The 23,743-nt window shown below is 55.8% G+C and overlaps 4 protein-coding genes, 1 long non-coding RNA gene and 2 other non-coding genes across 7 annotated transcripts; 2 read left to right on the forward strand and 5 right to left on the reverse strand.

Annotated features, from left to right (window-relative positions):
- Nucleotides 1–109: 109 nt before the first annotated feature.
- On the reverse strand, nucleotides 110–7,063 carry OTUB1 (OTU deubiquitinase, ubiquitin aldehyde binding 1). The gene is made up of 7 exons (XM_054295334.1): nucleotides 6,971–7,063; nucleotides 6,636–6,697; nucleotides 6,415–6,513; nucleotides 5,265–5,383; nucleotides 3,860–3,944; nucleotides 1,909–2,103; nucleotides 110–371 (listed from the first exon to the last, which is right to left on the reverse strand). The coding sequence occupies exons 1-7, from the start codon at nucleotides 7,029–7,031 to the stop codon at nucleotides 174–176; spliced, it is 819 nt and encodes a 272-aa protein (XP_054151309.1). The 5' UTR covers nucleotides 7,032–7,063; the 3' UTR covers nucleotides 110–173.
- LOC128950451 (uncharacterized) lies at nucleotides 2,609–2,913 on the reverse strand. The gene is made up of 3 exons (XR_008484351.1): nucleotides 2,846–2,913; nucleotides 2,746–2,765; nucleotides 2,609–2,659 (listed from the first exon to the last, which is right to left on the reverse strand). It is a non-coding gene; the product is annotated as an uncharacterized LOC128950451 (long non-coding RNA).
- A 1,069-nt stretch (nucleotides 7,064–8,132) lies between the features above and the next one.
- On the forward strand, nucleotides 8,133–8,323 carry LOC128950456 (U2 spliceosomal RNA). Its single transcript, XR_008484352.1, has one exon. It is a non-coding gene; the product is annotated as a U2 spliceosomal RNA (small nuclear RNA).
- Nucleotides 8,324–9,013: 690 nt separating this feature from the next.
- Nucleotides 9,014–9,204, reverse strand: LOC128950457 (U2 spliceosomal RNA). Its single transcript, XR_008484353.1, has one exon. It is a non-coding gene; the product is annotated as a U2 spliceosomal RNA (small nuclear RNA).
- A 1,174-nt stretch (nucleotides 9,205–10,378) lies between these two features.
- Nucleotides 10,379–12,077, reverse strand: FAU (FAU ubiquitin like and ribosomal protein S30 fusion). Its single transcript, XM_054295332.1, is given in 6 exon segments — nucleotides 10,379–10,546; nucleotides 10,640–10,695; nucleotides 10,780–10,861; nucleotides 10,863–10,925; nucleotides 11,011–11,093; nucleotides 11,990–12,077. Coding segments are annotated over 5 exon segments (402 nt in total). The 5' UTR covers nucleotides 11,086–11,093; nucleotides 11,990–12,077; the 3' UTR covers nucleotides 10,379–10,420.
- A 13-nt stretch (nucleotides 12,078–12,090) lies between these two features.
- MRPL49 (mitochondrial ribosomal protein L49) lies at nucleotides 12,091–14,151 on the forward strand. Its single transcript, XM_054295336.1, is given in 6 exon segments — nucleotides 12,091–12,180; nucleotides 12,540–12,594; nucleotides 12,597–12,629; nucleotides 12,632–12,700; nucleotides 13,688–13,806; nucleotides 13,876–14,151. Coding segments are annotated over 6 exon segments (618 nt in total). The 5' UTR covers nucleotides 12,091–12,114.
- Nucleotides 14,152–15,253: 1,102 nt separating this feature from the next.
- On the reverse strand, nucleotides 15,254–23,353 carry LOC128950455 (pre-mRNA-processing factor 39-like; the record flags this gene model as incomplete). The annotated part of the gene is given in 10 exon segments (XM_054295337.1): nucleotides 15,254–15,354; nucleotides 15,425–15,539; nucleotides 16,311–16,385; nucleotides 17,282–17,471; nucleotides 19,253–19,516; nucleotides 20,463–20,589; nucleotides 21,718–21,768; nucleotides 21,770–21,883; nucleotides 22,544–22,651; nucleotides 23,160–23,353. Coding segments are annotated over 10 exon segments (1,304 nt in total), but the record flags the coding sequence as incomplete, so codon positions are not given.
- Nucleotides 23,354–23,743: the final 390 nt, after the last annotated feature.

Here is a 23,743-nt window from a genome sequence, read left to right on the forward strand (position 1 = left end):
TCCCCCTCCCCAAATAACCCCTCCCCGACCTCCCCCTCCCCAAATAACCAGCCCCACTCATCCCTCGCTGGGGTTGGGGGGCAGCCACGTCTTTATTCGGGGTGGGTGGGGCGGGGCCGGGCGGGGCTCGGGGGGTCCCGGCGGTGCCCGGGCCGGGGGTCTCGGCCCGGGGGTCACTTGTAGAGGATGTCGTAGTGGCCGGGGCGGTAGAGGAGGCAGACGCGGGGCTGGGAGCCCTCGGGGAACACGTGCGGGTTGGTGGCGCCGCCCTCGCCCCGGTCCATGTACTCCACCAGGATGGAGACGTGCAGCGCCCGCGCCAGCGCGATGATGTGGATGTGGTCGCTCTCCTTGCACATGGGCTCCACCTCCTGCAGGGACAGACGGACAGACGGACAGACAGAGAGTGGTTAATGATGATGTGGATGTGGTCGCTCTCCTTGCACATGGGCTCCACCTCCTGCAGGGACAGACGGACAGACGGACAGACAGAGAGTGGTTAATGATGATGTGGATGTGGTCGCTCTCCTTGCACATGGGCTCCACCTCCTGCAGGGACAGACAGACAGACGGACAGACAGAGAGTGGTTAATGATGATGTGGATGTGGTCGCTCTCCTTGCACATGGGCTCCACCTCCTGCAGGGACAGACGGACAGACAGATGGACATTGGTCAGTGATAACAATTAATGTGGTGTGAGGGACAGAGGGGACATTGGTCAGCGACACTGGTCAGTGAGGTGTGGACGTGGTCGCTCTCCTTGCACATGGGCTCCACCTCCTGCAGGGACAGACGGACAGACAGACGGACAGACAATGGTCAGTGTGGTCAGTGAGGTGCGAGGGACATGGGGGACACAGGAGACACTGGGCTGTGGGGGACAGAGGGGACACAAAGGGGACATTGGTCAGGGGACACAGCGGTCAGCGATGGTGTGGCTGCCGTCACTCTCCTTGCACGTGGGCACACGCCCAGGTGCCCCACACCTGGTGACAGAAGTGCCCCTCACATGGTGGCACGGCTGCCCCTCAGACAATGCCCAGGTGCCCCAGGTGCCCAGGTGTCTGTACCTGCTGGCAGAACTGCCAGGTGCCCCAGGTACAGTGCCCAGGTACCCTCAGACAATGCCCAGGTACCCCAGGTACCCTCAGACAGTGCCCAGGTACCCTCAGACAGTGCCCAGGTGCCCACACACAGTGCCTAGGTGCCCTCAGACAGTGCCCAGGTACCCTCAGACAGTGCCCAGGTGCCCCACAGACAGTGCCCAGGTGCCCACAGACAGTGCCCAGGTGCCCAGGTGCCCGTACCTGCTGGCAGAACTCCCAGGTGCCCCAGGTACCCTCAGACAGTGCCCAGGTACCCTCAGACAGTGCCCAGGTGCCCCACACACAGTGCCCAGGTGCCCACACACAGTGCCCAGGTGCCCACAGACAGTGCCCAGGTGCCCCACACACAGTGCCCAGGTGCCCACAGACAGTGCCCAGGTGCCCAGGTGCCCGTACCTGCTGGCAGAACTGCCAGGTGCCCCAGGTACAGTGCCCAGGTACCCTCAGACAGTGCCCAGGTGCCCCACACACAGTGCCCAGGTGCCCACAGACAGTGCCCAGGTACAATGCCCAGGTGCCATACCTGCTGGCAGAACTCCCAGGTGCCCCATGTACAGTGCCCAGGTGCCCAGGTGCCCGTACCTGCTGGCAGAACTCCCAGGTGCCCCAGGTACCCTCAGACAGTGCCCAGGTACCCTCAGACAGTGCCCAGGTGCCCACAGACAGTGCCCAGGTGCCCAGGTGCCCGTACCTGCTGGCAGAACTCCCAGGTGCCCCAGGTACCCTCAGACAGTGCCCAGGTACCCTCAGACAGTGCCCAGGTGCCCCACACACAGTGCCCAGGTGCCCAGGTGCCCGTACCTGCTGGCAGAACTCCTTGATGCTGCGGCCGCCCTCCAGGAACTGCTCGAAGAAGCGCCGGTGGCGCTGCAGGCAGCCCGAGGTGAGCAGGCGCAGGTAAACCACCAGGTAATCCGACGTGGCCGGCTCGTTGAACGCCGCCAGCAGCTCGGGCAGCGGCACCCGGCGCTCCACGCGCTCGATCAGCTCCATCAGCTGGGGGACAGACACCTGTGTGACACCTGTGTCACCTGTGTCACACCTGTGTCACACCTGTGTCACATTTACATAACATCTATCACACACACCCGGCGCTCCACGCGCTCGATCAGCTCCATCAGCTGGGGGACAGACACCTGTGTGACACCTGTGTGACACCTGTGTGACACCTGTGTCACCTGTGTCACACCTGTGTCACCTGTGTCACACCTGTGTCACATTTACATAACATCTATCACACACACGCAGCGCTCCACACGCTCGATCAGCTCCATCAGCTGGGGGACAGACACCTGTGTGACACCTGTGTCACCTGTGTCACCTGTCACACCTGTGTCACCTGTGTCACACCTATCATACACCTGTGTAACATCTGACACACACCCGGCGCTCCACGCGCTCGATCAGCTCCATCAGCTGGGGGACAGACACCTGTGTGACACCTGTGTCACCTGTGTCACCTGTGTCACACCTATCATACACCTGTGTCACATCTGACACACACCCGGTGCTCCACGCGCTCGATCAGCTCCATCAGCTGGGAAATGTACACCTGTCACACACCTGTGTGTCACCTGTGTCACCTGTGTGTCACCTGTCACACCTGTGTCACACACACCTGTCACACCTGTGTGTCACCTGTCACACCTGTGTCACACCTGTCACACCTGTGTGTCACCTGTCACACTTGTGTCACACCTGTGTCACCTGTGTGTCACCTGTCACACCTGTGTGTCACCTGTCACACCTGTGTCACACCTGTGTCACACCTGTGTCACACCTGTGTGTCACCTGTGTCACCTGTGTGTCACCTGTCACACCTGGGTCACACACACCTGTCACACCTGTGTGTCACCTGTCACACCTGTGTCACACCTGTCACACCTGTGTGTCACCTGTCACACCTGTGTCACACCTGTGTCACCTGTGTGTCACCTGTCACACCTGTGTGTCACCTGTCACACCTGGGTCACACACACCTGTCACACCTGTGTGTCACCTGTCACACCTGTGTCACACCTGTGTCACACCTGTGTCACACCTGTGTGTCACCTGTGTCACCTGTGTGTCACCTGTCACACCTGTGTCACACCTGTGTCACACCTGTGTCACACCTGTGTGTCACCTGTGTCACCTGTGTGTCACCTGTCACACCTGGGTCACACACACCTGTCACACCTGGGTCACACACACCTGTCACACCTGTGTGTCACCTGTCACACCTGTGTCACACCCGGGCCACACAAACAGTGTCACACCTGTCCCACGCAGCTGTGTCACCCGCAGAGCCCCTCAGAGCCCCTCCTGAACCCCCAAAGCCCCCCAGGACCCCTCTGAACGCCCCCCCAGCCCCCCCAGCCCCTCTCTGAACCCACCCTGACCCCCAAAGCCCCCAGCCCCCCCCAAGACCCCTTCAGAACCATCCCAAAGCCCCCAGACCCCTCAAAGCCCTCCTGACCCCAGCCTGAGCCGCTTCTGAGCCCCCCGACCCTCCTAGGACCCTCCTGAACCCCTCCAAAGCCCCCCAGACCCCCCAAAACCTCCTGCAGAGCCCCCCTGGGCCCCCCAAAGCCCCCTAGGACCCTCCCGAACCCCCCCCAGACCCCCCAAAATCCTCCTCCAGAGTCCCCAGAGCCCTCTAGGACCCTCCTGAACCCCCCCAAAGGCCCCTATGACCCTCTTGAAGCCCCTCAAAGCCCCCCAGGACCCTCCTGAAGCCCCCCAAAGCCCCCCCCAGAGCCCCCAGCCCCACCGTGTTGTGGAAGTCCTCGATGGTGAACTCGGTGAAGCCCTGAGCCACCAGCTCCTCCTTGCTGCGCGCCGACACCTCCTTGAACCTGGGGGGCACAAAAAGGGGGCTCAGGGGGGCTCAGGGGGGGCTGGGGGCACCCAAAGGGGTCTGGGGGCACCCAGAGGGGACTGGGGCTCGGGGGGGGGTTTGGGGGGTACCCAGAGGGGTCTGGGGGGAACCTGGGGGGCACCAAAAGGGGGCTCGGGGGGGGCTTGGGCGGCACTCGAAATGGGTCTGGGGTCACCTAAAAGGGGGCTGGGGGCACCCAAAGGGCTCAGGGGGGCACCCAGAGGGGACTGGGGAACCCTGGGGGGGCACACAAGGGGGGCTGGGGGCACCCAGAGGGGTCTGGGGGCTCAGGGGGTGATTTATGGGGGTTTTGGGGGGAGTCTCTGAGTGTTTTGTAGTGCCTGGGGGTATTTTGGGGGTATTTTTGTGGTCCCAAGGCTGTTTTGGGATCCCTGGGTGTATTTTGGGGTTCCTCAGATTATTTTTGGAGTGTCTTGGGGGTATCTTAGCAGTATTTTGGGCTGGTTTTGGGTTCCCAGGGCTGTTTCGGGTTATTTTTGGCTGTTTCAGGTTATTTTTGAGCTGGTTTTGGGCTGTTTCAGGGTGGTTTTGGGGCAGTTCCAGGCTGTTTTCGGGGCTGTCTGTTCCATTTTTGGGCTGTTTCAGGGTGGTTTTGGGGCAGTTCCAGGCTGGTTTTTGGGCTGTCTGTGCCATTTTTGGTGCAGTTTGTGCCATTTTTGGGGCAGTTTATGCCGTTTTTGGGCTGTTCCAGGCCATTTTTGGGGCAGTTTGTGCCGTTTTTGGTGCAGTTTGTGCCATTTTTGGTGCAGTTTGTGCCGGTTTTGGGGCAGTTTGTGCCGATTTTGGTGCAGTTTGTGCCGTTTTTGGGGCAGTTTGTGCCGGTTTTGGGGCAGTTTGTGCCATTTTTGGGCTGTCTGTGCCGATTTTGGTGCAGTTTGTGCCGGTTTTGGGGCAGTTTGTGCCGATTTTGGTGCAGTTTGTGCCGTTTTTGGGCAGTTTGTGCCGGTTTTGGGGCAGTTTGTGCCATTTTTGGGCTGTCTGTGCCGATTTTGGTGCAGTTTGTGCCGGTTTTGGGGCAGTTTGTGCCATTTTTGGTGCAGTTTGTGCCGGTTTTGGGGCAGTTTGTGCCGATTTTGGTGCAGTTTGTGCCGTTTTTGGGCTGTCTGTGCCGATTTTGGTGCAGTTTGTGCCGGTTTTGGGGCAGTTTGTGCCATTTTTGGTGCAGTTTGTGCCGTTTTTGGGCTGTCTGTGCCGATTTTGGTGCAGTTTGTGCCGGTTTTGGGGCAGTTTGTGCCGGTTTTGGGGCTGTTTTTCCCGTTTTTTGGGGTGCCCTCACCGCTGCAGCTCCTGGCCGTCCTCCAGCAGCGCCTCCAGGTGCGCGAAGCCGAAGGCGCGGTAGAAACAATTCCCGTCCGGCCGCGTCTTGCGGATGTACGAGTACTTCTGCAGCAGGTCCTGGGGACAGGGACAGCGTGGGGACATCGGGGACAGCCCAGGGACAGCCCAGGGACAGCCCCAGGGCAGCCACACCAGGGGGACAATGTGGGGACACCGGGGGGAAACAGGGGACAGCCAGGACAGGGACCGTGGGGACAGGGACAGCGTGGGGACATCAGGGATAGAGCAGGGGCAGCCCTGGGGCAGCAACTGCAGGGACACCAAGGGGACACCAGGGACATCCCCAAGGACAGGGGACACTGTGGGGACACTGAGGACGGCCCTGGGGACATCCCCAGGGACAGCCAGGACAGAGACTGTGGGGACATCAGGAGGGACATCGGGGCATACAGGGGACACAGTGGGGACAGGGACACTGTGGGGACATTGGGGACAGGGGACATCAGGGGACATCAGGAGGGACATCGGGGCATACAGGGGGACACAGTGGGGACAGGGACACTGCGGGGACATTGGGTACAGCCCAGGGCAGCCACACCCTGGGGACAATGTGGGGACACCATGGAGGACAGGGGACAGCCCTGGGACAGCCGGGACAAGGAGCGGGGACAGCCAACCCTGGCCTGGTGTCCCAGTCCCTCCCAGTCCCTCCCAGTACACCTGGGCTGCAGCCAGCCCCGTCCCAGTGTCCCCCAGCAGCTCCCAGTCCCAAACTGGAGCTGTCCCCAGTCCGTCCCAGTGCCATCCCCAGCCCTGCCCCAGCGTCCCCCAGTCCCTCCCAGTCCCCTCCCAGTTCCCCAGTCCTCCTTAATCCCCTCCCAGTCCCATCCCAGTGTCTCCCAGTCCAAACCAGTTCTCCCCCAGTCCCCTCCAGTACATCCCAGCACCATCCCCATCCCTTTCCCGGTGTCCCAGTCCCATCCCAGTCCCCCCAGTTTCCCTCCCAGTCCAAACCTGTTCTCTCCCAGTCCATCCCAGTCCCTCCCAGTGTCCCCCAATCCCCTCCCACTCTCTCCCAGTCTCTCCCAGTACCACCCTCAGCCCTGTCCCACTGTCCCAGTCCCTTCCCAGTCCCTCCCAGTCCGCACCTTGATTTTCTCTTGGTACACGTGGTCATCCTCCGCGTACTCCTTGTAGAGCTCGGCCAGCTCCAGGCGCTCGGACACCAGCGGGTTCTGCACCGCGATCTGCGCCCAACCGGGGGGTCACAAACCGGGGACACCCCCGGGACCACCCCCGGGACCACCGGGACCCCCCCCGGGGCCGGTTTGGGGGGGTCCCGGAGGGATTTGGGGAGGGGGATCCGCACCTCCTGCTGGATCCGGTCCTGCTGCGCCATGATGGCCTCGTCGTAGGCCAGGCAGTTCACACCTGGGGGGACACCGGGAGTTACCGGGGGGACGCCGGGGGTTACCGGAGGGGTTAACGGGGGGTCCCGAGCGCGGCTCAGCCCCACCGGGAGGGTCTGGGATACCCCCGGAAGGGTCCTAAGTGGGGAAACCGGGGGAGATCGGGGCGGGTTTGGTGGATTCGGTAAACCGGGCTGATGGAGGCCCTCCCGGGAGTAACGAGGCCGCGGCGCGAGGGAGAACCGGGGGGGATCCCGCGGTGTGGGGATGGGTGAGGAGGGGGCTCCGTCGGTACCGTCGGCATCGCTGCCGCCCAGCGGCTCCGGCTGCGGCTGCTGAGGCTCCTCCGCCGCCATCGCCGCCCTGCCCGCCCCGCGCCGCTTCCGGGTCAGCGCCCGCCGCTTCCGGGGCACCGCCCGCGCCGCTTCCGGGAGTGGTAGAGGCTCCGCCCACGATGGGCGTGGCTTGTTATGGTGGCCACGCCCTTTCCCCTCATGGCTACTGCGCCCTCAGGGAGCGGGGAAGCTCCGCCCATGGTGGGCGTGGCTTGTGAGCGTTGACCACGCCCCCCTCCCCTCATGGCGGCGCCGCCCTCAGGGAGCGATGGCGGCACCGGGGAAGACCCGGGAACCCCCGGGAGCCCAGGGATGGTCCCGGGCAGCCTCGCTCTGAGGGTCGGTGCCTCGGTGAGCCCCGCGGCTCTGTGATCTTTCAAGCGAAAATGAAGGAAAATATTTAAAAAATTTTAAGTGAGGCAGGGAAAATAATTAAAAAAGGCGTGATTGGAACTCGGCGGAGCGCCGGGGAAGGGGTTAGCCTTCCGTTTGAAAGGATTAATATGGAAATAAAAGGTTTTGCCTGTGTTTAAACTGCTTTTTCTCTCACTGCCCTGCTTTTTCCTGGGGTTAGGTTACAAGGATGTGCTGGGATGGAACTGGGGTTACTGGGGTGGAACTGGGATGAAACTGGGGCTACTGGAAGGTGAAACTGTCTAATGTGGAACAAACCTCGCTCCCTCAGCGCCTTCTTTGGCACCGCCCCGTGCCCAGGTGCCCCCCAGGTACCCCCCAGGTGCCCCCCGGGCGGGTGAGCCCAGGTAACCCCTCCCAGAGCCCCCACCCCCTCCTCATCCTCACTGCTCACCCAAAACTCCCCAAAATCCCCAATTTTCCCCATTCTCCCCTGCGCGCCTTTAAATTTCCCGCGCTGCCGGGCTGGGGGGCGGGTTTATGCAAAACAGACACGCACATCTAGCGCAAGGCATGATGGGAACATTTTTTTTGGAGAATTTCGGGGTTTTTGGGGTCGGATCGTGCGGAACGCGGGATCAAAACGCGGAATGGGATGGAGAGAACGTTCCAGAAAGGTTCGGGATCTGTCGCGGCGCGGCGCGGGGGTGGCCGTGAGGTGCGGGCGGGCCGGGCGGGGCCGGTGGCGGCGCTGTGTCAAGTCCCGGCATCGCTTCTCGGCCTTTTGGCTAAGATCAAGTGTAGTATCTGTTCTTATCAGTTTAATATCTGATACGTCCTCGATGAGAGGACTTTATATTAAACGGATTTTTGGGCTCGGGAGTTGGACCCGGAGCTTGCTCCCTCCGCTCCGCGCATCGTCCCGGTATTGCAGTGCCTCCGGGAACGGTGCACCCCGCACGGGGACCTTTCGTTGGTGAAAGATAGACTGAAAACTTCTTCATTCGCGATTGTAATGCAAGTATCAGCCTTGGGCCAGCCTATCACCCACCCTTCCAACTCCCTCATTCTGTGTTGTACTCACTCTCGGAGTTGCAGTGCCGCCAGGAACGGTGCACACCCAACAAGGAATTATCAATTGTGAAAATAGACCGAAAATCGCCTAAAATGGGGTGAAATCAAGGTTACATTGCGGTATCAACTACGGTTCTGCTCCTTGCTGTTCCTCTGTAGCTCACTCTGCTGTACTCACCGTCCTGGTGTTGCTACACAGTGAGTTGCAATAAGGCTAGCACTGAGCTGATGCACGGCTGATATCGCGATTAATCACGATTTTCCGTCAGTTCCAGGTAGTTTTTCGTCTGTTGTTCACGGCTGATAGGTCCCCGTTGGGGAAGCAGTGTTCCGGCCGCACCGCAATACCGGAACGGTAAAGTTCAGCACAGAATGAGTGAGCCGTTAAAAGACAGCGAGCAAGTGAACCGTAGCTGACATCGCCATATAATCACGACTCCAATCAGTTCCTACATTTACACCAATGTAGGTTGCCGCTGCAAGAGGCGGCAACTGGAGAATTCATGGTTGATGTTGCGATGCAACTACGATTCCAGAAGTTTTCAGTCTACTTTTTACCATTGAGAGGTCCCCGTGCGGGGTGCACCGTTCCCGGAGGCACTGCAATACCGGGACGATGCGCGGAGCGGAGGGAGCAAGCTCCGGGTCCAACTCCCGAGCCCAAAAATCCGTTTAATATAAAGTCCTCTCATCGAGGACGTATCAGATATTAAACTGATAAGAACAGATACTACACTTGATCTTAGCCAAAAGGCCGAGAAGCGATGCCGAGATTTGACACAGCGCCGCCACCGGCCCGCCCGGCCCACCCGCACCTCACGGCCACCGCCGCGCCGGGCCCCGACCGCTCCCGAACCCTTCTGGAACGTTCTCTCCATCCCATTCCGCGCTTTGATCCCGCGTTCCGCACGATCCGACCCCAAAAATCCCGAAATTCTGCCCCAAAAATGCTCCCATCATGCCTTTCGCTCGCCGTTAGCGTCTATTTTGCATAACCCCGCCTCTCAGACCGGAGGGTTTCACGTCACTCGTTTATTAGCATAATAAACCCCCGATATTTGCATATTCATATCTCAGGACGGATTTGTCCCGCCTCTTTTACTCACCCAGCGGCTCTGGGGCTGGGGGGGATCCGGTTTAGGGGAATTGGGGAAGTTTTGGGGTCCCTCGTTCCCTCCCAGGGGGATTTTGGGGGGACAGGAGGCACCCGGGGCTGTTCCCATCATCGCATTTTCCCACGGCACTTCATATTCGGAATCACTCGGGGATTTCGGCACCGCTCGGCTCCCTCCGCCCCGCCCCTACACTCGGGTATTTCCGGCAGCGCTCGGCACCTCAGGCCCCCTCATATTCGGAATCATTCGGGAATTTCCGTCACCACTCGGCTCTTTCCGCCGCGCCCTTGCGATCGGCTATTTCCGGCAGCACTCGGCTCCCTCCGCCGGGCCCCTGCGCTCGGATATTTCCGTCACTGCTCGGCTCCTTCCGCCGCCCTGCGCTCGGATATTTCCGTCACTGCTCGGTTCCTTCCGCCGCCCCCCTGCGCTCGGATATTTCCGTCACTGCTCGGTTCCTTCCGCCGCCCCCCTGCGCTCGGCTATTTCCGTCACTGCTCGGTTCCTTCCGCCGCCCTCCTGCGCTCGGATATTTCCGTCACTGCTCGGCTCCTTCCGCCGCCCCCTGCGCTCGGCTATTTCGGCAGCGCTCGGCTCTTTCCGCCGCTCCCATAGAAAACTCTTCTGCGCACAGCATCCTCATTAGCAGCCTCCAAATTAACGCTCATTAATCTCTTTTCTCTAATCACCGCCTATTAATCGCCCCCAATCTGCTCAGCGACACGCACAACCCCCGTAGAGGCCACTCTGACCCTTAAACTCCTCAAAATTGTCCCTACAACAGTGCAAAACCAACCCTAAAAAAGCAAAAAAACCCTCAGGAAGTCCCAAAATGGCAGGGATTGTGCCCAAATTCCTTTATTTTGCTCAGGAGTTGGCGTTGGGCCCCTTCTTCTTGCCGAAGGTGGGCACGACGTTGACGAAGCGCCGGTTGTACTGCATGCGCCGCTTGGCCCGCCCCGTCTTCTTCTTCTTCTTCTCCTGCTTGGCCACCTGACGGAAAACCGGGGGGTCAGGGGGGGTCCCCAAAATCATGGCAGGGTCCCCAAGCCCCCCAAAGCTGGGGGGAGCCCCCTCAGAGCTCACCTTGGGGGTCTGGCCCCTCACTTTGCCGGCGCGGGCGAGGGAGCCGTGCACCTTACCTGAAAGAAGGAAGGAAATTTTGGTGTTGGGGGGTTGTTTTGTTAATTAACACCCCAATAATTAGCGGCCCCCCCGTTAATTACCGCCCAGCAGGCGCGTGGAGAGGTCCAGGGTGGTGAATTCGGGGAGGGGGCTCTGCCCCAGCACGGCCTCATCGTCCAGGGGGGGTCCCGGCGTGGAGCAGCACTTGGTCCTCGGGGGGGATCCCCGACAGCTCGGCCACCCTCTCCTGGGGGAGGGGGACAAACGGGGGGGTCAGCACCCCAAAATCTGGGATTGGGGAGGGGGGACAGCCCCAGTTTGGGGGCTCTCACCTTGATCTGGGCGAGGGTCTCGGAGCCGGAGAGCTCGAGGGTGAGGAGGGTCTGGCCGCGGATGAAGAGCTGCATGGTGGGGGCTGGGGGGCGAAATTGGGGGATTAGGGGGGGTCCCCACAGCCCAAAAATGGGGGGAAACCCCTGGAAGGGAAGGGGGATCCCCAAGAAAAGAGAGAGGGGCAGAGATGGTTGTTTTTCGGGAGGTGAGTGGTCTTTTGGGGGTGACTGGGGGGTTATTTGGGGCTGTTTTGAGTGGCATTGTGGTAGTTTTGGGGTGTTTCTGGCTGTTTTGGATGGGACTGCGGCAGTTTTGGAGCATTTCTGGCTGTTTTGGGTGGGATCAGGGCAGTTTTGGGGGCGTTTTCCTGGGGGCGTTTTCCTCCCCTCTCCCGCCCACAGGACTTTGTAACCTGGCCTGGGGCCCTGGGGACAAAGGGCTCTGCCTGGGGGGGGACACTGGGGGTCCACTGGCAGCACCCTTGGGTGCCCCCACCCTCAGAGCTGCCCCAAACGACCCCCTCAAGGGCCCCCATAATCCTCATCACCCCAAACCTTCGCAGCCCCCTCAAGATCCCACCAAAACTCTCAGAATCCCCCCAAACCCCCCCAGCCCCTCCAGGCCCCCCAATAACCCTTCAGACCCGCCCTCAACTGAACCCCTCCCAGGGCTCCCCAAAAATCACCCCCAGACTCCCCAATAGACCCCCAACCCCACAAAACACCTCCTGAACCCCTCCAGAGCGGCCCCCCCCATCTCAAACCCCCTCATGATCCCCCTCAAACGTCCCCCGAACCCCTCCCAGCGCCCGAATACCCCCCTGAACCCCTCCACAACGCTCCCCTCACCCCAAACCCCCTCAGAGCCCCCCAAACTCCCCTTAGCCCCTCCTTTACCCTCTCCCGGACCCCTCTGTCACGCCCAGACCCCTCAAATCCCCCCAAATTCCCGTTCCGAGCCCCCCGGGCCCGGCCCCACCTCAGCGGCTCCCTCAGGGCTCGGAGCGCGGCGCGGAGAGAGCGCGGGTGACGTCACGCGTACGCACGTGCGCGCTGCGTGATGACGTACGAGGGCGGGAAGGAGGAGGAGAAGGAGGAGCCAAGATGGCGGCGATGGCGGCGCTGGGCCGGAGGCTGCGGGCGCTGGGCCGGGGGGTCAGGGGGGTGCAGGTAGCGAGAAAGGGTTTTGGAGTGTGTGAGGTTCTTTTGGGGGACTCAGATAAAGGGGGGGATCTGTGAGGGGGGAATTGGAGTGAAGGGTTTAGGGGATCCCTGAGGGGATTTGGGGTTTAGGGAGGGGAATTGGAGGGATCCTGAGGGGATTGCGGGGTTTGGGAGGGAGAAGAAATTGGGGGAGACCTGGACAGGGAGATTTTGGGGAGATTCTTGAAAAAGGAGGGGGAAACTTGGGGGGGTTTAGGGGTGAATTAATGGGGATCTTGGGGGTCTCTGAGGGATTTTTTTGGGATTTTGGGGGGGTCTCTTGAGGGATTTTGGGGGGTCTCTGAGGATTTTGGGGGGTCTCTGAGACATTTTTTGGATTTTTTGGGGTCCCCACAGACCCCTCCCGCTACGAGGAGTCCACGCCGAGTTCGGGTTCGTGCAGCGCCTGCTGCCCCCAGCCGCATCCCCGACCCCCCCCCGCACCCCAAATACCCCACCCCGTCCGGATGGAGCCCCCCCAAAGGTCAGGCACCCTGTAATTAACACTGGGGGGGTTAATTAGTGCCGGGGGAGGGGTGGTTTACACCAAAATGGGGTTAATTAATGAGTTATTAACTCTGAGAGTCTGCAGGAGATTCAGGACTTGTGGGAGGTGTTTAATTACCCCGGGGGGTGTTAATTACTCCTTGGGGGGTGTTAATTATTCCTTGGGGGGGTTAATTACCCCGGGCAGTGTTAATTACCTCGGGGGGGACCCCAAAATATTCCCTTCAAGAGGGAATTGCTCATCCAAACCCAAATAACAAAGAGAATTTATTTACCCCAAATTGGATTGAATTGCCCTGGGGTGGGTTGAATTCCTTCAGGGGTATTAATTACTCTGAGGAGTGTTAATTACCCCTGGGGGGTGTTAATTACCACATGGGGGTGCTAATTACCTTTGGGGGAACTTAAAATATTTCTCTGAGAGAGAAATTATTAATTCCAAATCAAGTAGTGAAAAGAATTTACTTAAGGACAGAGTGGGCGCGATTCCCACGGGAGGGCGTTAATTCCCTCAGGGGGGTGTTAATTACCCTTTGGGGGTCTTAATTTCCCCTTGGGGGTGTCAATTACCCTCGGGGGAACCCAAAATATTTCCTTGAAGGAGAAATTATTAATTCCAAACTAAGCAGTGAAGAGAATTTACTTCAGGACGGAGTGCGTGCAATTCCATGGGAGGTGTGTTAATTCCCTCAGGGGGGGTGTTAATTATTCCAGGGGGGTCTTAATTATTCTGGGGGTATAATTACCACTTGGGGGTGCTAATTACCCTCGGGAGAACCCAAAATATTCCTTTGAAGGAGAAATTACTAATTCCAAATGAAGTAGTGAAGAGAATTTACTTAAGGGTGGGCTGGGTATGATTCTCCTGGGTTGTGTCAATTACTCCGGGGGTGCGTTAATTACCCCTTGGGGCTGTTAATTACCCCTTGGGGTGCTGATTCCCCCCTGGGGGTGCCCCTTCCCCAGACCCCCCCCGAGCTGCCCTACTTGGTGCGCCGTTCCCGCCTGCACAACCTGCCCGTGTACGAGGGGCAGCGCCAGGGCCGGCGCCTGACGGAGCTGCGCCGCATCCACGGCGACATCTGGGTGAGTGGGGGGCTCGGGGGGGCTCCGGGGGGCTCGGGGGGCTCCCCCTGACCCCCCCCTGCCCCCCAGGCGCTGCAGCGGGACCTGGGGGCGTTCCTGGGGTCCCTGGGCGTCCCCGAGGTGGCGGCGCAGGTGAACGAGGTGACGGGGACGCTGCGGCTGCGGGGGCACTGGGGGGATCAGGTGAGGCAATGGCTGCTCCAGAGGGCTTCTAGGGAGCCCCAAACTGCTGGGGACCCCCAAAATCTGCCCCAGGACCCCCAAAGATTTGGGGGAGTCAAAGATCTGCAAGGGGACCCCGAAGTCTGCGAGGGATCGGCTGTGGGAACACCTGGAGCTGCTTGAAATGGACCCTGGGCAGTGAAAGTTCTGCTGGGAGCGCCTCCAGATTCACCTGGAGCACCCCAAAACCTGTTTGGGGCACCTCCAGATCTACCTGGGCATCTCCAAAACCACCTGAGCTCCCCAAAATTCATTTGGGGCACCTCTAAATCCAGCTGGGCACCCCAAAACCTGTTTGGGGCACCTCCAGATCCACCTGGAACCTCTCCAGATCAACTGAGCACCCCAAAATTTGTTTGGGACTCCTTCAGATCCACCTGGGCACCTCCAAAACCACCTGGAGCACCCCAAAACCCGTTTGGGGCACCTCCAGATCTGCCTGGGCATCTCCAAAACCACTTGAAGCACCCCAAAATCTGTTGGGGGCGCCTCAAAATCCATTTGGGGCACCTTCAGATCCACCTGGAGCACCTCAAAATCTGCCTGGAATCTGCTGTGCACAGCTCCAAACCCCAAGATCTGTTGGAGGTACCTCAGAATCCATATTGGGGTCCTGAAATCCACCTAGGACACCCCAAAATCCTCCTTGGGGTACCCCAAAATCTCCTGGGAGCCCCTAAAAATCAAACAACCCCCCCCCCAAAACAGCACAAACCCCAATAAACGCCTCGGGTAACTCCTCACAGCCTCTTTATTTACAATGCTGCCCCAAAATCCACCCTGGGTACCCCAAAATCCCTATGGGGAACCCTGAAATCCACCTGGGGTACCCCAAAATCCTTTTGGGAAACCTTGAAATTCACAGAAAGGATCCCAAAATCCACATCGAGGTACCCCAAAATCCTTTTGGGAAACCCTGAAATGCACAGAAAGGACCCCAAAATCCACCTGGGCCACCCCAAAATCATTGGAGGGAACCGTGAAATCCACCTGGGGTACCCCAAAATCTGCTGGGAGCCCCCCAAAAATGGAAGAAACCCCCAAAAATCAAACAAAAACCCCTAAAAATCAACCAAAACCCCCCCAAAACAGCACAAACCCCAATAAATGCCTCGGGTAACTCCTCACAGCCTCTTTATTTACAACGCCCCCCCCCCCAAATTTTGGGGTGGGGGTCCCACAGTCTGTACAGGGGGGGCTGAACCCCCCAATTTTGGGGTGGGGGTCCCACAGTCTGTCCAGGGGGGCCGAGCCCCCTCCTCAGCTCTGCCCGTAGTAGTGGCCGTAGCCCCAGGGGCTCTGGTAGCCGTAGGTGCCGTAGCCCTGCTGGGGAGGGAAGGGTTAAATGGGGAGGGGGATCAGCCTGGAGACCCCAAAATGCCCCAAATTCACCCACCTGGTACCAGTAGTTGTAGGAGGGGTTGGGGTCTCCCCCTCCGGAGAAGTTTTGGGGTCCCAGGAGCCCCGAGGGGTCGTCGGGACGGAGCCGCTTGTCCTCGGGCTCTTCTGAGCTGGGGGGAAAATGGGGAAAATTTAGGGGGAATATTGGGGAGAAAAGGAGGAAATTTAGGGGGAAATGCAGGGGGAAATATGGGGGAGAAAAGAGAAAATTTGGGGGGAAAATTGGGGAGAAAAAGGAGAAAATTTGGGGGAAATTTTGGGCTGATTTTGGGGCCAATTTAGGGGTCGATTTATGGGTGATTTTGGGGCCATTTTGGGGCTGAATTAGGACTCATTTTGGGGCCGATTTTGGGGCCGATTTTGAGGCCAATTTCGGGCCAATTTTGGGCCCATTTTGAGGCCATGTTGGGGTTGATTTGGGGCCGATTTAGAACCAATTTTGGGGCTGACCTGGGGCTGATTTTAGGGCCGATTTATGACTGATTTTGAGGCCATTTTGGGGTTATTTTTGGGGCCGATTTGGGGCTGATTTTGGGGCCAATGTATGGGTGATTTTGGGGCCATTTTGGGGCCTATTTTGTGGCCCAATTCGGGGGTTGATTTTAGAGCCAATTTGGGGCCCATTTTAGGGCTGATTTGAGGCCAATTTGAGGATGACTTGGAGCTGATTTAGGGCTGACTTTGGTCTGATTTGGGGCCAATTTTGGGCTGATTCTGGGGCCATTTGGGGCTGATTTTGGGACCATTTTGGGGTTGATTTGGGGGCTGATTTTGGTTGCATTTTGGGGCCGATTTGGGGCTGATTTTGTGGCCATTTTGAGGCTGATTTTGGCCAATTTTGGGCTCATTTTGGGGTAATTTTAGGGGTCCCGGGGTCTCACCCATTCTCGGGCGCCCGTTTCCGGGCCGCGTGCGCCTTCAGGATCTTCTGGTGCTCATCGTAGGCCTTGAGCAGGCTGGGGAGGGGGCAGCGCTCAGGGGGGAGCCCCCAGACCCATTTTGGGGTCCCCCCAGGCTGTTCTGTCCTTGAGCAGGCTGGGGAGGGGGCAGCGCTCAGGGGGGAGCCCCCAGACCCGTTCTGGGGTCCCAGGGGGAGCTCCCAGGCCCTTTTCATGTCCCCCCCAGGATGGTTTATATTGAGCAGGCTGGGGAGGAGCTGGGAGCCCCCAGACCCATTTGGGGATCCCATGCAGAGCCCCCAGACCCACTTCCCTGCCCCAGGGACTCCCCCAGCCCCATTTCAGGGTTCCCCCATCCCCATTTCCCTGCCCCAGTGCCTCCCCCAGCCCCATTTCAGGTTCCCAATTTCCCCCAGCCTCATTTCAGGATTCCAGGACCTCCCCCAGCCCCATTTCCCATGTGGTTTCCCCAGCCCCATTTCCCATCCCCATTTCCCTGTCCCAGGACCTCCCCCAGCCCCATTTCAGGGTTCCCCCAGCCCCATTTCCCATCCCTAAGGGGGATCCCCCCAGCTCCATTTCCCAGCCCCATTTCAGGTCTCCCCCAGCCCCATTTCAGGTTCCCAGTTTTCCCCAGCCCCATTTCAGGTCTCCCCCAGCCCCATTTCAGGTTCCCAGTTTTCCCCGGCCCCCCCAGCCCCATTTCAGGTTCCCAGTTTCCCCCAGCCCCATTTCAGGGCTCCCCCAGCCCCATTTCCCATCCCCATTTCGGGTCTCCCCCAGCCCCATTTCAAATCCCCCAGGACCCTCCCCCAGCCCCATTTCCCAGCCCTAGGATCCCCCAGCCCCATTTCCCAGCCCCATTTCAGGTCTCCCCCAGCCCCATTTCCCACCCCCAGGACCTCCCCCAGCCCCATTTCCCACCCCCAGGACCCCCCAGCCCCATTCCCCACCTGTGGATGCTGGAGCCGAAGTCCTCGAGGAACTCGACGCGGCGCTGCGAGAAGAGCAGCTTGGCCTCGTGGGGCAGGGGGCTGCGCAGGGCGCGCTCGAAGCAGCTGATGGTGTTCAGCTCGTTCTGCCCCACGTCCGCCCCGAACTCCATCTCCAGCAGGTTGGCGTGCAGCCGGGCGTTCTCCTTTTAATTAAACATTCATTGAAATATCAGTTAAAATAAATGTAATACAATTAAATAATTACTGTATTCATTATAATGAATATCGCAAACTCCATCTCCAGCAGGTTGGCGCGCAGCCGGGCGTTCTCCTTTTAATTAAATATTCATTGAAATATCAGTTAAAATAAATGTAATACAATTAAATAATTATTGTATTCATTGTAATTAATATCGCAAACTCCATCTCCAGCAGGTTGGCGTGCAGCCGGGCATTCTCCTTGTAAATAAATGTTTAATTTAAACACCTAAATATTGGTTAAAATAAATGTAATATAACTAAATAATTACAATATTAACAATAATTAATATCGCAAACGCCATCTCCAGCAGGTTGGCGTGCAGATGGGCATTGTCCTTTTAATTAAATGTTTAATTTAAACACTTAAATATTGGTTACAATAAATGTAATATAACTAAATAATTACAATATTAATAATAATTAATATCGCAAACGCCATCTTCAGCAGGTTGGCGTGCAGCTAGGCGTTCTCCTTTTAATTAAATGTTTAATTTAAACAAATACTGGTTAAAATAAATTGAATACAATTAAATAATTACTGTATTCATTATAATGAATATCGCAAACTCCATCTCCAGCAGGTTGGTGTGCAGACGGACGTTCTCCTTTTAATTAAATGTTTAATTTAAACAAATATTGGTTAAAATAATGTAATATAACTAAATAATTACAGTGTTAATTATAATTAATATCGCAAACTCCATCTCCAGCAGGTTGGCACGCAGCCGGGCGTTCTCCTTTTAATTAAACATTCATTGAAATATCGGCTAAAATAAATGTAATATAATTAAATAATTATTATATTAGTTATAATTAATATCGCAAACTCCATCTCCAGCAGGTTGGCGTGCAGCCAGGCATTGTCCTTTTAATTAAACATTTCATTAAAACACCTAAATATTGGTTAAAATAAATGTAATATAACTAAATAATTACAATATTAATTATAATTAATATCACAAACTCCACTCCAGCAGGTTTGGCGTGCAGACGGGTGTTCTTGCAAATTAACATTCATTTAAATACTTTATCATTGAAAAATAGGTTAAAATAAATGTAATATAATTACATAATTACAATATTAATAATAATTATTGCAATTACTTATTTATTATATCTATTTATATAACAAAATTATATTTATTATGTAAACAGAGTAAATATATAATATTAGTATAATATAGCATAATAACATAATAATAACTATTATTTTTATTTTGTTTTTAATAAATTTAAGCCTAGCAATAACACAATTATATTGCTTTTCTATGATTTTTAGACACCTTTAAGCCCACCATTACTAATATCTATGATATTACCATAATATACTATAATGTAATGTAATGTAATATAATGTAGTGTAATGTAATGTAATGTAACATAATATGATATAATATAATGTAACTGAAGATAAAACAATGTAATATATGTATGTAATATAATATAATATAATATAATATAATATAATATAATACAATATAATATAATATAATATAATACAATATAATATAATTAATATAATATAATATTATATTATATTATATTGTATTATATTATATTATATTATATTATATTAATATTATTTTATATCATTTTTCTTATGACTTTTCATTTTTCTACGATTTTAAATAACTTTAAACCCAGCCTTACTAATACATATTATATTACCATTATATGACTTTTCTATGATTTTTAAAGAAATTTAACCCCTCCCGTCTCACCGGGGTCCCTTCTCGAGGGCCTCCACGAGCACCTTCCTGGCCTTGCCCAGGTTCGTCTGCACCTTGCACACCTGCCGGGCCAGCTTGACGGCGTAGAAGGAGCCCAGGGGCAGCCCCTCGTTGGCCCTCATGGCCTCGAGCAGCAGCGCCTCGGCCTCGGCCACGCGCCCGTGCCGGCGCTCCAGGGCCACGCGGCGCAGCCGCACCATGGCCAGGCCAGGGACTGTGGCTTCAAAGCTGCGTAGGATGCGCCTGGCCTCGTCAACGTTGCCTGGAAATGGGGTAAAATTGGGTTAAATTGGGTAAAATGGGGTAAAAATGGAGTAAAAATGGGGTTATCGGGGTCACAGCCAGCCCGTGCCGGCGCTCCAGGGCCACGTGGCGCAGCCGCACCATGGCCAGGCCGGGGACAGCGGCCTCGAACTGCGCAGGATGCGCCTGGCCTCGTCCACATGCCTGAAAATCGGGTAAAATGGGGTAAAAAATGGGGTTAAAAATGGGGGAAATTGGGGTTAAAAATGGGGTTATTGGGGGTGCCTGAGCAGTTATGGGGGGCCATAGAGGGTTCCCAACTCGGGCACAGACACCTTGAAACTGTGTAGGATGCACCGAGACCTCATCAACATTGCCTGGGGAGGGGAAAAATGGGGAAAAAACAGGGAAAATTTGGGTTATTGGGTTCCTGGGAATGGGGAAATTTGGGTTATTGGGGCTCTGGGAATGGGACAAATGGGGTTATTGGGGTCCCAGCCCTGGGAACAGCAGCCTCAAAACTGCGCAGGATGTGCTGGACCTCATCCACATTCCCTGGGATTGGAAAAAACGGGACAAAAAGTGATCAGGGATGGACAAGAAGTGATCAGGGGTGTCCTTGGAGGGTTATTGGGGTACCCAGGATGGGGTTATGGGGTGCCCAGTTTGGGTTTTGGGGTATCCAGGGTGGTTATGGGGTACCCAGGGTGAGTTATGGGGTACCCAGGGTGGTTATGGGGTGCCCAGTTTGGGTTATGGGGTGCTCAGGGTGAGTTATGGGGTGCCCAGGACACCTTTAGGGCAGTTTTGGGGCTCCCACATTGATTTCAGAGGTCTCTGAGTGACTTTGGGGTGAAATTTCAGCCCGACCCCAACTCGGAGCGTTGTGGGACCAAGCCCCGGTGCCGGTGACCCCCAGAGCAGCCCCGGGTTTTGGGGCTCCCCCGGTTTGGGGGCTCCCTGACCTTGCTTCTCCTCGAAGGCGGCCCAGAGCAGGTGGATGTTGGGCTTGCGGGGCAGGTGGAAGCCGCAGGCGCGCTGGAAAACGCTGCGGGCGCCCGGCACCGTGCGCGACTCAGGTACCCGCGTGTACTGCGGGGGGAAATGGGGAACAACAGGGAAATAATGAGGGAAAAACAGGGAAATAATGAGGGAAATAATGGGGGAAAAACAGGGAAATAATGAGGGAAATAATGAGGGAATAATGAGGGAATAATGGGGGAGAACCAGGGAAATAATGAGGAAAAACAGGGAAATAATGAGGGAAATAATGGGGAAAAAAAGGGGAAATAATGAGGGAAATAATGGGGGAAAAACAGGGAAATAATGAGGGAAATAATGGGGGAAAATGGTGGAGTAACGGGAATAATGAAGGAATAACTGGGGATTTTGGGGCCAGGAGCAGTGAGAATTTTGGGGGCAGAACCGGGGATTTTGGGGCTGGAGCATGGTGAATTTTTGGGGGCAGAACTGGGGATTTTGAGGCCAGGAGCATGGTGAATTTTTGGGGCAGAACTGGGTAATTTTGGGTTCAGGAGCAGAGGGGATTTTTTGGGGGGTAGTTTGGGGTCAGAGCATGGTGAATGTTTGGAGCCAGAACCGGGAATTTTGAGGCAGACACAGTGGGATTTTTTGGGATAAAACCGGGGATTTTGGGGTCAGAGCACTGTGAATTTTGGGGGCAGAACTGGGGATTTTGGGACCAGGAGCAGTGGGGATTTTTGGGGGCAGAACCGGGATTTTGGGGCAGGAGCAGTGGGGATTTTTGGGGGCAGAACCGGGGATTTTGGGTTTAGGTGTACTGTGAATTTTGCGGGCAGAACTGGGAATTTTGGGGCCAGGAGCATGGTGAATTTTTTGGGGTAGTTTGGGGTCAGAGCATGGTGAATTTTTGGGGGCAGAACTGGGGATTTTAGGGCCAGGACTATTGTGAATTTTTGGGTGAGAACCGGGATTTTGGGGCCAGGAGCACTGTGAATTTTTGGGGCCAGAACCAGGAATTTTGAGGCAGGAACAGTGGGGATTTCTTGGGGATAAAAGCAGGGATTTTGGGGTCAGAGCAGTGTGAATTTTTGGGGATAAAAGCAGGGATTTTGGGGTCAGAGCAGTGTGAATTTTTGGGGGCAGAACCAGGGATTTTGGGTTTACGTGCACTGGGAATTTTTGGGGATAAAAGCATGGGATTTTTGGGGTCAGAGCAGCGTGGATTCTGGTGCCCACCTTGACCCAGAACTCCTCGTAGAGGGCGCAGGCGATGAGGCAGCGCTCGAACCAGGACGATGCTGCGCTCGTGCGAGCCCGCGGCCACCTCGAAGTCCAGGTACTCGCGCCAGTTCCGCAGCTGCGCCCGCTCCAGCGGCTTCACGTGGAAATACGGACGCTTGATCTGCCAGGAATGGGGATTGGGAGATTTTTGAGAGGTTTTGGGGGATTTTGGGGAGGATTTGGGGGATTTCAGGGGGATTTGGGGAGGATTTGGGGGATTTCAGGGGGATTTGGGGGCATTCCGGGAGGTTTTGGGCTTCATGTGGAAATAGGGACGCTTGAGCTGCACGGAATTGGGGGGTTGAGATTTTGGGGAATTTCCAAGAGATCTGGGGATGATTTGGGGGGATTTCAGGGCAGACTTCAGAGGGATTTGGGGAGGATTTGGGGGATTTCCAGGAGATTTCGGGGTGATCTGGGGGGATGTCGGGGAGGATTTGGGGGTTTGGGGGAGATTTTGGGAAATTTTGGGTGATTTGGGCTTCACGTTGAAATAGGACTTCTTGATCTGCCCAGAATGGAGGATTTGGGGATTTTGGGGGGATTTGAGGGCGTTTTGGGAAGATTTGGGGATTCCGGGGGATTTGGGGGATTTTATGGGGGAAATTCTTGGGGAGGTCCAGGGAGAATTCCAGAGGATCTGGGGAGGGTTCCTGGGGAATTCCAGGAGGGATTTTGCAGGGGGGGATCCTGAGGGAATTCCAAGGGATTTCCAGGGGAATTCCAGAAGATTCCAGGACAATTCCAGGACAATTCCAGAGGATTCCAGCCCTGCACCCACCCCATCCTCGAAGTTCCAGCGCTTGCTGACTTCAGCTTCGTTCTGGGCATAAATCTGCTGCCTCATGGAGATCACCAGCTCCCGGATCTTCTCCTGGTCCAGATCCTCCTGGAAATATTAATAATTAATTATTAATAATTAATTATTAATTAATAAATACAACCATTTATTATTGGTGATTAATTTTACAAAATAAATAAGATGAAGCACTAAATAAATCCAAATAACAATAAATAAATCCACTAAAATTCCTGGTTTCTTTGGAATATCCCAGATTTAACCCCCCCCCAGGCTGGCAGGACAAGCAGAATTCCCCTTTTTTTGGGGAATATCCCAATTTTTAACCCCCCTAAATCTGCAGAAAAAAGTGGATTCCCGTTTTTTTTTTTTTTTGGGAATATCCCAGTTTTTAACCCCACAAATCCGCAGAAAAAGCAAAATTCCCAGTTTTTTGGGAACATCCCGATTTCTAACCTCCCCCCCAAACCCGCAGAAAAAGCGGAATTACCGGGTCTTTTTTTTTTTAATATCCCGATTTCTGACCCCCATAAACCGGCAAGAAAAGCGCAATTCCCGGTTTTTCAAGCTCAATTCCCGGTGGTTTTGAGACGGTTACCTGCGGCTCGGGCGGGGCCCCGGAGCGCGGCTCCTCCTCCTCCTCCTCCCCGCGGGGGTCCCGGGGGCCGCTCGGGCTCCGGCGGCGGCTCCGGGGCGGGCGCGGGGCCGGGGCCGAGCTTGGAGCGCACCCAGAGCAGCTCCTCGGGGGACAGGATGGCCCCGGGCGGGTGCTGCAGGACGTGCTCCTTGAACCTGGAATGCCGCAGGGGGACGGGAACGCACAACGGGGGTCAGGAATTCACACCCGCAATTGGGGAACTCCCAATCGAAATCGGGGAATTCACACCCGAATTGAGGAATTCCCACCCAAATCTTCCCTTCTCCTTCCCTGCCGTTTTCGCAGTGAATTCCCAGTGTTTCCTTGCCATTCCCAGGTATTTCCCTGCAGTTTCCCCATGGAATTCCAGTGTTCCCCCACCCTTTCTCCGGTATCTCCCCGCTGCTTCTCCACTGTTTTCCAGTGAATTCCTGGTGTTTTCCCAGGGAATTCCTGCCATTTTCCCACGGAATTCCCAGTGTTTCCCCACCATTTTCCAATGGAATTCCTGCCATTTTCCCAGCGTTTCCCCATGGAATTCCAGG

Source organism: Melozone crissalis, unplaced genomic scaffold (assembly GCF_028551555.1).
Source record: "Melozone crissalis strain CALT ecotype California unplaced genomic scaffold, PUWL_Pcris_2 ptg000640l_1, whole genome shotgun sequence".
Lineage (NCBI taxonomy): Eukaryota > Metazoa > Chordata > Aves > Passeriformes > Passerellidae > Melozone > Melozone crissalis.